We start from the raw sequence: 15,845 nt of genomic DNA, 5'->3' as shown, positions 1-15,845 counted from the left end.
ACAAGTGATTCATAAAACAAGAAGAAGTGAATTGATTGCCCATGTCTTCTTCTGTCGAAGAAACACGAGCCCTCGAAAAGAAAGATGGGACATCTGCATGTGGTCGCATAAATATAAAACTTCACATTTTCCGACTGGTCCTAAATTTCCACATCCTGGAATAAGCTGCTAGCGGTTAGGACCATTACACTATTGCATATGGTGTTGCGTGCCTTCTTCTTCTTCTCTTCTTCTCTGGTCATGATTTTCTCTTCGACAAAATGCAGCTGCGGCCATAAAAATCATGGAAAATCTAAAACTGCAAGATGCCATGGGGCCTCATCGGACCATAAAACAATCTCCACTTGGACCCTATATAATGGTTCGGGACGGTGTAGATTCGATTTTCTGAGCACTTTAATTTGTTCATATCAAATCTCGCAATCATATATCAAAATCTGGCTGAGCTGAGCCCACATTCATTAAGTACATTTTCACCTCGATGTAGTAGTTAGGTTGTCAGGTTGTCTTCCGTGGGAGGTCCTTGGAGAATGGCTCCATTCACATGATTTTGATTGCAGAATTTACTTTATTGTTTTGCTTGCACTCGAAACATTTTAAGCATCGATGTGATTTTTCCGATTACAAGGCTCTGGTCCTTTTTCTTGACTAACCTGACGCTGAGACAACCCCTTGAAAAAAAAAAAATAAATTTAAGGGCCAATAAATAATGGTAAAAGATAAAAATAAAAAATATTAATTTTAAATAAAAAATATTAAAAAAAAACCTGAGTCAACATGTATTAAACCGACTAACTTGCTGTCAAGGATATGAGACTGGGATAACTCAACAAGAAAAAAAACATAATAAATCATGAAGTTCAAGACCTAATAAATCAACATTTAATGATAAAATTGAAAAAAAATCAACTTGTAAAAAAAAAAAACAAACTTAAACCGAGCTAATATTCAAAACTAGTAATTCCAGTCACGAGACCGCAATTAACATGTGGGTGAACATGAAAAAATAATAAAGCAAAATTTCAATCATAAAAAATTAAAAAAGCAAACAAAAAGTAATCAAAATAATGAGGATCAAATCTAGTATAAAAATCAAATAAAAGAAAATAATTAGGGATTAAATTGAAGAACAAAAAATTAGAAAAATGTAAAAAAAAAAATGACGATCTAAATTAGATATAAAAATTAAATGAAATAAGATATTGAGAGACAAAATTAAAAACAAATAAATTAAGAAAATAATAAAAAGTAGTAGTTAAAAGAACATGATAAAATTAAATAAAAAAACTGAATGAAATAAAATACCAAGAAATAAAATTAAATAAAAAGATTTAAAAAATATCAAAATCAACACAAATAATAAAAAAAAACTAAAATTAAAATAAATATAAACTAGGGGATAATTAAATTTTGAAAGGTGAGACGCAAATCTTTAGGGTTGAAGAGAGAAAATGAGAAGGGAGTAAACAAAAAAAATAAAGGGTTTGTCACCACCACACCGTTGCAAAATGAACTGCACGTCCCACCCCATTACCACCACCGCCCGACGATTGTTAAATGTATGTCATGATTTAAGAAAATCTTTGGTAGTTTAATAACTTGAAAATTTTATCTGGGAAGCTAATTGATAATTATTTCTCCAGAAATATCTGGTGAAATTGGATTTTAATTTTAATTTTTTTAACCAAATTTCAAGTTCAATATTATTTTTTTATATTTATTTGAAGTGAATTGGCTTTCAAAATCAAATCATACAGAAAATTTCCAAATGTTTTGCATGAAATTGTTTTCAAGAAATCAATCAAGAAACTATCTTTATTTTAAAGGGAAATTGACGTTTACGATAACATAACTAACGGAGATGAACAAGACCTTATTGATAAACAAATGAAACGTCAGTATTTATTATATCCTCTCTTTTTTTTCCCATGTGAGTCTAAATAATAGGATGCTGTGAGCACCATAAGATTTTTCGGGAAAATTAGTATCAAAATATTTACGAATAAAAATTGGTATCAAGCTGCTTACAGAACTCGATTCACAGAAGCGGTTTTAAATTGCAAGCATTGCCTTCCTTGGAAAAATAAAAAATAAAAAAAGACAACCTGTGCTGTATTGGTTTTAATACACAGCCAGGGGCACCCTAATGCAGGATGGAGGGCAGTAGCCTGCCTGCCCTCCGTGACCCTGTCACCAGAGTTTAGGCCGGGGAAGCGTAGTAACTTCAGTAAAACCTACAGGTTGTATACAGAAGATTGTAAATGGTGTCTCACTTGATGGAATCAGCACCACTCTTTCTAACGAGTTAGCAACATCAGTGAATTCCTATGCTGGTGTCGAGCTGTATAGATATATGTATTTCACTGGCTTCCCCTCGCCATTGCATAGCTTAAAACCTATACAGTAAATCCAACAGTGTCATCTGGAGGACAGGTAATTTCACAAATCTGACCAAGCTCTCCAGCAACTTATCACCAGCTGAACAGCAAGTAAAACTCAATCTCAGTGTGGTTGCTGCAAAAAATAAACGGGTTTCAATTTTGCAGTATGTTGGACAACAACAATATACAACAAGAAGATAAAACAGTATGATATAGGTGATTCAAAGAGGACCTTATAATCTACAATCTCTGCTCTAAAACGATATCTCACAATAATTAAAAAGACTAAATCAGTGGTTCTTATGAAATCATAATAGAAACCCGAGAAGAATAAGGGCATCAAAATTTTGCAATCAGTATCAACTCCAAGACCAAGCACTCTAACGAATAGTGGTGTATGAAGAATTATGACATTCATGTTGCGGTTTTCCAATAGATTCCTCTCCTACCACCTTTTAACTACAGATTCTACAGTCTGCATTGCTAACTGAAACGTAGTGCACGAGCAATTCATACAAACAAGCAATGCCTCTCTGATCTGGAGCAACTAATATTTTGACCATAGCTGTTTGGCAACTCCAACATAGATTCAATAATTTTTCACACTAATAGGGAACTTAATCTATCTGAAGTCCGTTCTAGTGATGCAACTTAATTTTAACCAAGGTATATGTTACTGGTGCAACAGGCAACAGCGATAACAATATTCATGAAATAATTGAATTTCCAATAACGTCCACTCTTATTACCGAGATAAACATCTCCACCATGAATACAATATACAATCTCAATTAAACAAAATTAGCTCTCAATTCAAGGCTTCTGTAATGTTGATGCGGTATTTTCCTGGAAAATATAGAGCTCGAAAGTAGTATAATAATATTCAAATGAGCTACCGAAGTTGCAATACATCATCAAGAACAGAAATCCAACACCTGGATCCCTAAAACACCATCATCATAGAATAGCTACAGAACAGAAAAGGGCTTTCAAATCCTAAATTGAACTAGGCAACAGACAGGCTAAACATCACTCAAATAGTTACGTACTTTGAAGCATTCACTCCCTCTTACTTTGACAAAAGACATGGCTGTATTATTAAAACTCTATTATGCAAAAGAAGCAGCAATGATTCTAATGAATTAAAAACCACCTTCAGATTGTGATCTTCTATTAAATGGTCCAGGACTTTAATCATTCTCTCTTAAGCCTAGTTGAAGACCACATTCATCATCTAGTAATATGCTCAAACTACTGCATACGCAGATAATACTCCAGATTAACTGAAGCATTCAAGAGAATAATACTCTAGCTCATGCAAATTTAGTTGCATGTTATAAATGAACGTTCAAAAATTAAAAGTGCTCATTCATTATACCAAGGGGCATCATCTTACAAAATTTCAGATGATTTTTCCCATACTAAACATAATAATGGAAAAATGTTTATATATATCCACAGCTCTACATCTATGTTCACTCAACCCAGTAATTGCTAACTCAATCAAAAAGGCTCAGATCATTTCATAGATGACCAACAACGTAAAATGTATGCAAAAAAAGTACTGAACTACTTGTTCAAACCAGAACTGGGGGAAAACTTACCGGAGCATACAAATGATCATCAAACATAGTAACAGCACATGATCCTGAAGTAGAAGCCCAGCCATGAGGGCCGGAGTCATACTCAGGTTTGGGAGCTTCAAAACTTCCACTAACATTAAAATCCCCAGGGCTTTTGTGTATGTTCATCTCTGTTGCAGGTTGGAATTTTGTATCGTTCAGTAAATTCAGATTATATGGCCCTGGCAGGTAAGGGTACTGTCCAGCCAACTGTAGCCTCAGTGATGCAGTTCCATTTAACTCATCAAGAATACCATTCATATCACTTTCTTGACCAGAACTAGATAGCTCAGAATTTTTTCCTGCACCAAAGTAACCAGAATAACTCCCAAAAGAGGTGCTTGCAGTGCACTCAGCATCCCTAAAAAAAGACATTCGATCAATTATTTAAGAACACGACATCAGGAGGGGCTATTATACATTCCTCTATGGATAGGTACATTGTTAATTTGTCATATGTTCTGTGTTTATTCGTGTCCTATCTTACATCAAACAAAATACTTCACAAAATCTAGTTTAGTCCTATACTATGAACCCATTTCCCCCTCTCTCTCCATGTGTATACACAAACTTTTGTCAATATGATTTTACAAAACGAAGCTTTAATCCTATACTTGTGAGAGGGCAGAGCAAGCCCAGAGATGATCTTCCAATAGGAAAACAATTTAAGCAATGGGATTAGAAGTTTCCTTTAATTGGTTCACTCACCTATGGGGAAGCAGATTTTGTTCCTCTGGTAACATAATATGTTGACTGTCATTATTAGGTATCCACAGAAGAGGTGAGAGCTGCTGCTCTGCACCCATTCTGAAAGGTACATGCATCTCGTTTTGAAACTGCAAGCAGGATTAGTTAGGTAACAATTCCAGCAAGGATTTAGTACAATGCCATCAGGAAACCATTTGTATCAAATAAAAGCCATTCATTACCTGAGTATGGCATTCTAGTGACATAAGATGCTGTTTTCCCAAGTTTTCCTGGCAAAGAGGGAACCCTCTCAGTTTTAAAATGTAAATACAACTGCCACAGATAATCAAGAGATATTCATAGTTTCTTTTTTCCAAGGCCTGACTGAGTGTTTCCTCTAAATTGAATCAAAACTTTGCAGCACCTGGCTTTTGTTTCACTGTGCTACTTAAAGAACACTTGAATACTCAGAATGGGAGGTAGCATTGCTTATTTTTTTTATCCCTTTACACAACCATCCAATTTGGTTAAGAATGACTGAAATGTCAAATCATCTTAGCCTCCTTGCCCTCCTCATTATCCATGAAGAAAAAAAAAAGGAATGTTAAACAATTGATCTCCAAATTCTTCCCAGCAGGCATACGATCACAATGAGGACCAGGGTCATGGATTTTCTCATAGATAGGCTAAAATGAAGATCCTAATTGAACCCGCATTCAATCACATAGAGTCCAAGTCGACCAAAGATGAGATATAATCATTTAATCAAAAACATAAGAGCTGTTGAATAACAAGCAGAAAGAGTGTGTGTGTGTGTGTGTAATTTCTCCAGATGAACACCACAAGAATAGGCATACCTTACACGATCGAATCTGATTAAGTGATTCCCTGAGTGAGTTTTCCAATTGCCCCAAATGCTCTATGCTGTTGATCTTATCTGGATTGGTCCAGTAGCTGCAGAAACTCAATTTACTATTAGTCCAGGCTGGTGACCAACCAAAGTATACATGAGATCATGAAATGGAAATCTACATTCAAAGATTTGCAGGTGTTCACCTCAGTCTCTTATGCACATCAGATAGTTGATTCTGCAGCAGTCTTGATTGGCTAGTCAGGTCCTGGTCAATTAAATTGTAAAATTTGTAACACGTCACAAGCCATCAGCATATGAGAGGAAGTTTTAAGATGTCGTATTTAACAATGGAAACCAGTACCCATACCTCTATTGTTTGAGAACTGAAACAAAAAGAACAGGATTCAAGAAGTTTAGTACGTAATGTTTAAAGAACATGGCCAGTTTGTAAGCTATGAAAAATTAATTGTGTCAACATCAACAAGAGCATATACCTTGTACCCAGAAATTCTGGTATATTAACATCATGGTCCAGCTTCTTAAAAGTTTTCTTCAGTGCCTATCCTCTCAAAGGAAAGAAAAATTACGTAACCAATAAGAATGACAATCTTCAACAAAACAAGGTGATAAAAAGAGCAGAATGAGAGTTAATAACAGAAAAGGGGAGTGACTGTAAACGAGGATCCAGGGACTTACTTCGAGGCTTTCTAACTTCCTGTTCCAATCAAATAATAGAGCAAATAAATTCCAATTTGGTAAATATTCAATGCAGGCACAAGGAGATTAGAAGAAAAAGAATCAAGAAAACTTCACCATACCTCTTCGCCCTCTCTTGAGGTGTTAACTGAGCGAATTTCGTAATTACTTCTTCAATGCTACTAAAGGAGAGAAAAAAAAGGAAATTATTCAAAATTGTTAATGTCGTTGAGAACTCCATATTATGATGCCACACAATCTTCATATACATTTTTTTCTTAAACCAGACACGCAAATAAATAAATAAATATATATATATATATTTTGGGGGTTGCACATGCATATGACAATCAAGCCACAACTCTCAATCCGCTTCTTATTGTAGCTAAACAATGAATACTGACAACCCAACTGGTTAAATGGTGAGAAGTGAAGTCAAGTTGCATTTGTGCATATGTAATGAAATTCCCAAATGATGCAAAACAAGAAATGGATATAAATTTCATAGGCAAGTTTAAAGTTCAGTCGCGCAAATTAATTCTCTAAAGCAGTGGAAGCGTGGCATGAACGGCAGTACCTGCTTGCTCCTTTACACAACGAGGGCTTGCCAGTTGGTGAGAACATGAGAAGGATGATGTCTATGTCACATAGTATTGATAACTCATTAGCCTTCTTCATGATGCCATGTTTCCTCTTGGCAAAGGTCGCTTGGCGTCCATTTGTATTCTCCAATTTCTTAATCTTTAGCTTAACCCTACCCATCCTGCACGTTTAACATCAGCATTTCATCGTCAAAGGATGCCCATAATTCGAAACTCTATCTAGAATAATCCACATTTCTCAGAATCGCCACTAACCCATAATTTCATTTCAACATCTAATTTCCAATATTAAGCACGTATTTCAAACCAAGGATTAGTTTTTAATCAATTAGCATCAATATACCCCCAAAAGTTTGCAAATTTACCAAGAACACCTTCTAATACCGTAAGCACATTAAGACGAGCCAAGAATTTTGACAAACGAAAGTTGTTGGAAAAGAAAGGGGGGAGAGATGGAAAGCAATAATTTTGATCACAGGGAAAAAAAGAAATGGGATCATACTAAAATAAATAAGCCAGGAGAGACTAAATCCATGTAACTATACTGACTAAAAACAAAAACAAAAGAATGAAACACTACCCAGTTTCCTTTTCGTGAAGAGAAAGAGGGGAATCTATGTATCTGCCCCCCTCTCTCTCTCTTTCCGATGAAGAAGAAAAGAGTAGTGGTAGGGGATAAAAAAAAGAAAAGAATGGGTTTGGGAAAAAGAAAGAAAGAAGTTACCTATAGTAGCAAATCAAACGAGGAGAAAAAATGGATGATGGAAAGGAATTTTAAATGTGGGAACCAAGAAAAGTAGAGAGAGAAAGGAGAAGGAGAGGACGAAGGGAAAGAGGGAGAAAGGGTTCTGAACTAGCTTGCATATAGGATTGCATGACATGATCGGGTGAGCGCCAAAATCGGTCACCAGAAGAAGCTTGAGAACCGGGATCGTCAGTAAGTTTCCCCCGAGAGCTTCAAACCAACAAAACAAAACATAACAAAAACCCACGTAACATCAGAGCCAAATACTCCTCTACTTCTCATTCTACACATGTCTCAGTACCTCCCCGTGTCAATAATGCCAGGTGTAATATTCATGTGGCCCCGTTAAGGCAACAGTCACTGTAACAGACGGAGCAAGCCAAGAATTGATCTTATATTGCCAGATGGCGCCATTTTATTTGATGATTTTGCGAGTCTTGGCTACAACAGAAATCTCAAAGTCAAAGTCAAAACCCCGCCATAACCCTTGGAGGTTTATCAAGCCCCGCCACAGCACATTCGTGTCAATAAAACCTTATAAAACTCTAGTTCTCATATCCAAGTACTCGTTTTTTCATATGAAAAATAAATTTATTTTTTCAATATTTCTAGAGTCAAATCTTTTATATCAGAACTAAGAGATTCGTATAAATTTTACCTGTCGCAACCTTGCACACGTAGATTGGTAATTTTAGTAATTAAAAAATATATATTGTGTAAACCATCAACTTGATTCTTCGAATTATATTATAAAAACACTGAAGCCAGGGATAATTCACTACTTAATTCCTTTAATTATTTTTCGCATATCCTCTTGGACCTGAAATTTGGATATCGTCGGGCTGCATTTGGGACCTTTAAATTCCTTTATGTGTGTGTGTGTGTGTTAATTTTAGAAATTAAAAAAATATTATTTAAATATTTTTATAATTAAAAAATACTTTAAACTATAACATAATCTCAAATAAACGCTGAATACAATTAATGTGAACCTGCGATCAACCCTCGGGAAGGTGGTTCCTGCTATGGCTATTGCTATTAATCATCAAAATAATCTCTTTTTTTAGCTGATTATCATAGACAACACTGGAAGGAAATGTCGTGACATGTACTAAAACGCCCGGCCCTATTTTTTTTCTTTGTTTTTTTTTTTCGGTTTCGTTATTCGTTGCCCAGATTAAGGTATAACTTGTTAAAATTCAGGGCAAATTAAAATACAAGGGACCAGATTATAAAACAGTGAGGAATTTCATGACTGATTCAAATTTCATCATTATCCTTATACTTTATATTTTCAACCTTAAAAGTCCATAAAATCTTTAAAAAGTCAATTTCAACCAAAAATTCATTTTCCTTGTTTTGGAGTCCCTACATTTTAGAAATAAAAGAGAAAATAATTGGATTACAAATAAGAAAGAGAAAGCCATCTGTTAATATTAATTCCATAAACTAAAAATATCTATTTTGATGTCAACAAGCTTTATCCGAGACAAAAGAAATTTGAAGGTGATTATTTTGAACCTTTGATGTTCTCTTAAAAACATATATAAATCAAGAAATAAAACTTTTATCTAGTTTGATTTTGTATTCTTGAATATTTCTTGGATTTTTTTTATAACTTGATAAATTAGTTTTTTATGCCATGAAAAAATATATTTTTAGCATAAAAATCAACCCATAAATTTTTGCCCACCATTAATGACCGCAAGCTAGATGAGAATAGATGACATGCTGTGTGTTCTTTTTTTTTTTGAAAAAAAAGAGAGGTCATTCATCCTATACAAAAAAAAAATTAAAAAAAAAAACTAAAGCATGTGAACTTGATAAGAAGGTTGATGCACCTAGGCTTTTTTTAAGGTCCAAGAGTGTTGGGTCATCCAGGCCAAGCCGAGGTGTTCAGTCTTTTTTTTTTCATTTTATTTGTTTTTTTTCTTTTAATTACATAACTTAAATTTTTTTTAAAATAAAGAATTCTTTTATTTTTATTATTATATATTTATTTTTTTAATTTTTAAAATTATCTATTATTGTTATCACATATTATGTAAATAATAAATTTTTTTTTAAAAATAATTTTATTTCACCCAGCACACTTCACAAGTCAAATTGTAAGTTTGACGGGTTAAATCATAAAATAAAATTTAATCTAATACATTGTAGTTTAATATATTTTTTAAATAGTTTTAGTTAATCTTCGTTACATGTTTCATTTTAGTTTATGCAATTTTTTTAAGATTATCACGGTGTTAAAATTTAAGCTATAAATTAGCTAAATCTAACCTAGATGAATTCAACATGTGAAATTTAATTTTAATCCACTTTCTTTGATTTATTTTGCTGGAAAAAATGTAGTACAAACCGTAACACGGAGCGGCGGTATGGTAACATCACGAATTGATGATGGTACAAATAACCTCTTTTATTTTGTTTTTTTTTTCCCCTTACAAATTGAAATTTGTGGGCAATGGGCCAGCCCACAATCCAATCGAAGGTCAACAAAACGGTGTGCAAAAACTTCCAACACAACAAAAAGGATCCAACATCCAAAGAAATACAAAAGCCCAATTATAACAATAAAATAAAGTGAAATCAAATCCTACCCAATGGAACGGATGAATGGATAGTATCATCACGATGGCCCTCCTAGCCTAGGCTCCTCCTCCTCCTCCTCCTCTCACCAGCAACCAGCAATCTCCTTCCTTCCTCTCATGACACTCTCATAATGCTAACATGCAGCCAATCACCATACCCCCTCTCTTCCCTCTTCAGAAACAACCCAACCCTCCCAAATCTTTGCCTAGCAAAGACGACAATAACCATAACAACATCTAAAGACACTGGCCTTCTCTTCCGACAAAAACTAACTTACCTAACAAACCTTAAAATAAACACTCAAAAAGCTCTCACTCTAAACCCAAACATCCGTTCCACTCCTCTCTCTACTCTCCTCGCCATTGAAAACTGTCTCTCCTCCATGGGCTTCCACCGTTCCTCCATTGGCCGTATCCTCGACATGCACCCTTGCCTCCTCACCTCTGACCCCCACCTCCACCTCCACCCCACCTTCGATTTCCTCTTAAATGAAGTCGAAATCCCATTTCTTGATATCTCTAGGTCAATCAATCGCTGTCCCAGATTGTTAGTTTCCAGCGTGTCTAATCAATTGAGGCCTGCTTTTGTTTTTCTAAAAGAGTTGGGCTTCGTGGGTCCACGTAAGTTAAATTATCAAACTACTTTGTTGCTTGTTTATAACGTGGAGAGAAGTTTGATGGGTAAGATCGAGTTTTTGATGGGGCTGGGGTTTGAGTTTGTCGAGGTTAAAAATATGGTTGTGAGGGCTCCTGGGATTCTGACTCTCAGTGTGGAGAGGAACATGAAGCCTAAATTTGAATACTTTGTGAGAGAAATGAAGGGGGATTTAGGGGAATTGAAGAAGTTTCCGCAATTTTTCTCGTTTAGTTTGGAGAGGAAGATTAAGCCTAGGCATAGAATGTTGGTGGAGTATGGGCTGAAGATGCCATTGTCGAGCATGTTAAAGGTTAATGACGGGGAATTCAACGCTAGATTGTTTGAAATGCGGCTGAGAATGGTTGAGGAGAGTTAACTTGATCGGATATAATCAGTAAGTTGATTCATAGCTTGCTTGCCTGTGTATTTTGATCGAGTATTATCTGGGATTTGTGATATATCGTGATAGTTTTACATGTGGGCATGTTTTGAGTTTGTGCTGGATAAGGCTGAATTTTTAAGTTGCTATAGATTTGATTGAGATTTTATGTTGTTTGTGTATCCTAATTTGTGTTTAGGACATAGAAAATTGTCTTATGTTTACAAGGTTTGATGCATTTTGTAGCGTAGTTAATATATAGGTTATACTTGAAGATTAAAAGAGAAATATTCAAAATACACACACACACACACACACACACACACACAACGTGTGCAGCAGGAAGTTATGCTTAGCCATGCAAGATAAACTTTGCTGGGATGTGAAAATTGTCGTTCTGGTTCAAGTGTGACTGTCGTTCATACAGATTTAGGAGCCAAGATGTTGATAATTAAGCCTGTGGTTAACATTGGTTTGGTGTGTTGCGACATAGTCAAGCTTTAACAAAAACCAAGCACTTTGTGATGTTTTACTGTGTAAATCTTTTTCCACTACTTGTGCTCTTTTGTGGAGCTTCTAAAGGCACTTGATATCCTATACATCATAAATCTCAGTGATATGAACCCTAAATCTCTCAGATTGGGAGACTCCAAGGATTAATTTTATTACTCAATTTCTGTTTCTGAAAGGAAAAGTTAAAAAAACCACCGAATTTGCTAGTGTTGGGAGGATTTCAAGCAATGGTTTTAAGCCTACAACAACGTGAGGAATAGGCAAGTCTGTAACAAAGTCCTGCAATTTTGTCCTAACATTCAAGAAATACAAGTGTACCACTGTCCTGCTATTCATACGTGGCCTGTTGGCCATAGCTTATACCACAGTCATCAGCATTCCTAGGTAGTTGCAGTTTTCTGACTGTCTCCTATCTAGAAATGTTGTGTTTCTATCCATTTTTTTCTTTTAGGAATGCTATCACATTGTCTGCTATACACTAGAACTTTTAGAAATTCAAGAAACTCCAACACACATGTTAAAGCATGTTCCACTTGCTGGAGAACAGAGACGGTTCTGCAAATACCAGAATGCAAAAACTAAGTTCTGCAGATGTACTCTGGCTTTACCATTATTTCTTTAAGTTTTGCTAGATATCAAACTCCAGAAGCTCCCAGCTTATAGTTCAGTTGTACCTTTCAACATACTCTGAACTTCTATGGTAACATGACAAACTTAAATTGGAGAGTCTCCGTGCTTATAAGGATGCCCTTTTGAATTTTTGTCCTGTTTGCTTAACTCACGAGTCATGACTAATCTCTGCTGCTCCCCGATGTCCCCTCAACTATTCCTTAACTGAAGCAACAACTCAATCCCGGATGCACCCTACACTACTCATCTACCTCCCCCAACAGATCAATGTCCTTGAATGTGTTCATTATCCTCACTACAATTTCACCCCGAATTCCATAACTGTCATCACCAATTACAACCCAACATACATGTCTAACCTCATGGAGACTAAACCTTCTTCTGCTACAACAATGTTGCTTATCAAATTGCATGCGTGCACTGTCAATCTACGTGTCTTGTGATAGAAGGCAATGGCTTGCATTTCCTCTGTTTGGGATTGCATGCCCCTTCTAAAAATTCAATAAGCTCTATGGTTCTCTTCACAGTTTGTCCTTTTTCGTGCAAGCTCCATTAGGTTAAATGAGTTTTTCTTCAAGGTTGAGCTGCTTAAACTTGAATTCTCTACCTAGGGCCACCTGAGCTTCCCTCTAACATCAAAATTGAGTTTTATATCACTGAATAAAAGCATACAGTCATTTGTTCTTTCTTCCTCCCTTACCTTTTCTGAGGGAGGAAATGGAAGTTGGAGCACAGAGTATCTTTTGAAGTCCCAAAGTTTTTCTTTTCACTTTTTGTTTCCGTGATGTCCTCAGCTGCCTTCTTTGCTTCTACTTAAATTATTAATTTCTGTTGAAAGTTATTTGGTAGTAGTTCTAAGAATGCAGCTTTGGATTGAAAGATTTTATCAGCTTGACTGATTAGTGATTTCCCATTCATATCACAGATGCATGCGAAAGTCTTATAATTTTTTCTGCTTGATTTTTTGTTGAAAGATTTGGTTTATTAGAGAGACCTTAATGTGATCTCTCTTTATCTCTCTAATTAGCGGATCCACACTTGATTCACAAAGCAAAAGTAGAGGTTTCAATGTTACCTTTCATCTACTATATATTAAAAACAGTTAACAAATAGTCAAATTACTCACGTGCCACTCACGTGGCACATCTCGCATTAACTCATGAAATTGGAAGGAACAAAACCTGCCAGAATACCCAAAATTGCCTGTTTGGTATTAAGCTGCTATGGATGACTGTGTATTTTGGGTGTTTTTGGCAGTTTTTTCCCCCTCTAATGAAACGTGTCCATGGCGCGCAAATAATTTGATGTTTCTGTTAACTATTTTTAACAGAGATCGGACAGAAGGGTCATATTGGAAATATTTGGTAACATTAAGGGCAAAATTGATTCCCTGAATTGGACGTGGTAATATTGAGAATGAGCAAGGAGGCAAGGGGCATTTTTGTAGGCAACCCCTATCCTTATTTATCTCTTCTGTTAATGGCATTACCCACAGTTGCTGATACACTCTAATTGTCTGATTCGGTGAAGTGTTCATATATATTAAACTAGTTTAGTGTGTATCAATTCAGCTCCATAAATTCTTTCATCACTACGAGCGATATGACATGTGCACATCATTGAAGTATATGGTGTGGATTTTGGTTATCTCTGATCAAGCTTGATTTCTTAAAGAGACTTGAAGCATAAATGGTCTGCTATTCCTGCATTTTGGATCTTTCATTTGTCCTGAACAGTGGTTTTTTCCTGCGTTATAAATGTCTCATTTTAGGGTTCTTGCTGACCAGGCAGCACTAAACACAGATTAAGTGTTACCAAAGATTGATTAAAGGTTATGATCATGGTGCATGATTGTGTTGTTGAATCTAATTACTTATCTTACTGGAGTCTGCATGAACTTTGCAAGTATCCCTGCATTACTAATTTCCATTCATCTTCACTGTAGACAATCGGCTATACAACTTATGTTGCTTTGGTGAAGACTTTGAAGGTATTAAACCACGTCCAGTGTCCTATTCTGTTCCCTATTGCTCCTGGATTTACATAATTCTGGCTTTTATGGTCTTGATCTCTATTGCTGACCAGTTAGTCTCTTTATTCAATTTCTGAGCCTTCTGTAAGAGATCGCGAATAGAAAAATGGGAATTATGGCGCTGCTGCATTTGGTTCAAACATTTTTGCTATTTGGCATGAATAAGTATTTGACACTGAATTTCTTTGACTAACGATCCTTTGTTTTGACCTACTGCACCATTTCATGTAGTTGGTAAGAAGTAATTAACGGTTCAGAAAGATTAACTGATTGCCGTCATAATCATCTTGTGTTTTGAAATTGCTTTACAGGCTGTTCAATGGATGCCAAGAATGGCATATCTTGGACACTGTGCCTTGTTGGTGGGGCCTCTGCATTGCAGCAGTTTAAAGTCACATGGTTTTCTGTAGAAATTCTGTCCTTGTTATTCTTCTATTTCTCTCTGGGCAATCATTATACATGAACTCTTTGTCGATCGTCTTATTATGTAACATTGACCCACATCTTGGCATCCACGAAAATTTGTTTTCGTATCTCTTGGTATCCTTGAAAACTTGTTCTCTTTTATCCTAAGAGAATCTTGTATTGTCAAGTCTTACTCAATTATGTTTGAGCAGGTGCAAAGATGAAAATAAAGGAGAATAACGCATTCTGTGCTTGGTAGGCCTCCTCTTCCTTCCTGATCAAGTGTTAATATGTTGTGGGACCTAAATACTGGGAGCATTGCTGAAGCTCTATTCAGTTTGAATACAGGCTCAAAATCTTGATATCCATCCTCGGTAATTAGATGGTTGAGGGAGGAGCTTGTGCATGACAGCATGGGGACATCGATCGCACTACAGGTGACTGATAAAGCTGCACAGTTATCTTAAAGTGAGCAAATACCCTGTCTATGAATACAGTTCCAGTGAATGTATGTTAGCCAAGATGAAAAAGGTTACCTGTAAGCTATATCCAAACATAGCCTAGTCAATAGAGGTGGAAAAGATAAACATACGAAGGAAGCTTTGTAAATTTACCAAATTGTTGCAATTAAGCACCGCGAAGGGTGTTTATGCAACTGACTGCTTTGGATGCAATGTGGCAGAAAGCTGCTGCTTGCAATTCCATCTGTAGGTTCTGATAAATTTCTTCATCATATGACAACAAGGTATTAGACAAAGGGCTGGAATTCCTTCAGGATGTTTGGCAGTGAAAAATGGTCCAATGTGTTCGGACATACGGAGAACTATACATATCTCATTTGATTGCATAAAATAATTGAATAATTGAATTTTGTTCCAGTACAAACTACAAAGGTTTTCCACTTTCGTTTAATCCACTTGCTGTGTTGTTTTCCTTCCGGGCTTCCAAACTTGAGGCCATGCCTTGGTGGACCAGGTAGCACCCCGACTTGGGCCGAGGGCCATATTCATGTGTTTATATGGATATAGCAGATCCTAGCGTGGTCTCTTCTTCAGCTTGAAAATTCTCGGAA

General features: G+C 35.9%; 2 protein-coding genes across 12 annotated transcripts; one reads left to right on the top strand and one right to left on the bottom strand.

Moving 5' to 3' along the window:
- Positions 1-1,968: 1,968 nt before the first annotated feature.
- LOC133696874 (agamous-like MADS-box protein AGL30) lies at positions 1,969-7,821 on the bottom strand. 5 transcript variants are annotated; one of them, XM_062119165.1, is made up of 12 exons: positions 7,422-7,821; positions 6,817-7,002; positions 6,362-6,421; positions 6,240-6,258; positions 6,038-6,102; positions 5,911-5,926; positions 5,747-5,808; positions 5,548-5,644; positions 4,933-4,980; positions 4,712-4,839; positions 3,986-4,364; positions 1,969-2,514 (listed from the first exon to the last, which is right to left on the bottom strand). In XM_062119165.1, exons 2-12 carry the CDS (start codon positions 6,999-7,001, stop codon positions 2,503-2,505), a joined length of 1,071 nt encoding a protein of 356 aa, XP_061975149.1. In that variant the 5' UTR covers position 7,002; positions 7,422-7,821; the 3' UTR covers positions 1,969-2,502. The 5 variants fall into 5 exon arrangements, with proteins under 5 accessions (XP_061975149.1, XP_061975145.1, XP_061975146.1 ...); XM_062119161.1 differs by lacking the exon at positions 1,969-2,514 and having other exon boundaries at positions 3,733-4,364; XM_062119162.1 differs by lacking the exon at positions 1,969-2,514 and having other exon boundaries at positions 3,733-4,364; positions 7,566-7,821.
- A 2,355-nt stretch (positions 7,822-10,176) lies between these two features.
- Positions 10,177-15,530, top strand: LOC133697834 (transcription termination factor MTEF1, chloroplastic). 7 transcript variants are annotated; one of them, XR_009842938.1, is made up of 4 exons: positions 10,177-11,208; positions 14,282-14,326; positions 14,986-15,028; positions 15,122-15,530. XR_009842938.1 is itself a non-coding variant. In XM_062120640.1 (2 exons), exon 1 carries the CDS (start codon positions 10,309-10,311, stop codon positions 11,188-11,190), a length of 882 nt encoding a protein of 293 aa, XP_061976624.1. In that variant the 5' UTR covers positions 10,177-10,308; the 3' UTR covers positions 11,191-11,208; positions 14,986-15,530. The 7 variants fall into 7 exon arrangements, 1 of the variants encoding a protein (XP_061976624.1); XR_009842937.1 differs by having other exon boundaries at positions 15,111-15,530; XR_009842941.1 differs by lacking the exon at positions 14,282-14,326.
- Positions 15,531-15,845: the final 315 nt, after the last annotated feature.

Source organism: Populus nigra, chromosome 6 (genome assembly GCF_951802175.1).
Source record: "Populus nigra chromosome 6, ddPopNigr1.1, whole genome shotgun sequence".
In the NCBI taxonomy this organism is placed as follows: Eukaryota; Viridiplantae; Streptophyta; class Magnoliopsida; order Malpighiales; family Salicaceae; genus Populus; species Populus nigra.
This window is presented reverse-complemented; position numbering and strand designations above follow the sequence as displayed.

What these genes read in the sequence shown, in the direction of transcription:
- LOC133696874 (XM_062119161.1), bottom strand. Translation starts at nt 7,001, where the DNA reads ATGGGTAGGGTTAAGCTAAAGATTAAGAAATTGGAGAATACAAATGGA. An exon ending in TTGTGTAAAGGAGCAAGCAG is followed by an intron (nt 6,422 to 6,816) that starts GTACTGCCGTTC and finishes TCTCTCCTTTAG; the next exon opens with TAGCATTGAAGAAGTAATTA. An exon ending in ATCAGATTCGATCGTGTAAG is followed by an intron (nt 4,981 to 5,547) that starts GTATGCCTATTC and finishes CCTCTTTGCCAG; the next exon opens with GAAAACTTGGGAAAACAGCA.
- LOC133697834 (XM_062120640.1), top strand. Translation starts at nt 10,309, where the DNA reads ATGCTAACATGCAGCCAATCACCATACCCCCTCTCTTCCCTCTTCAGA.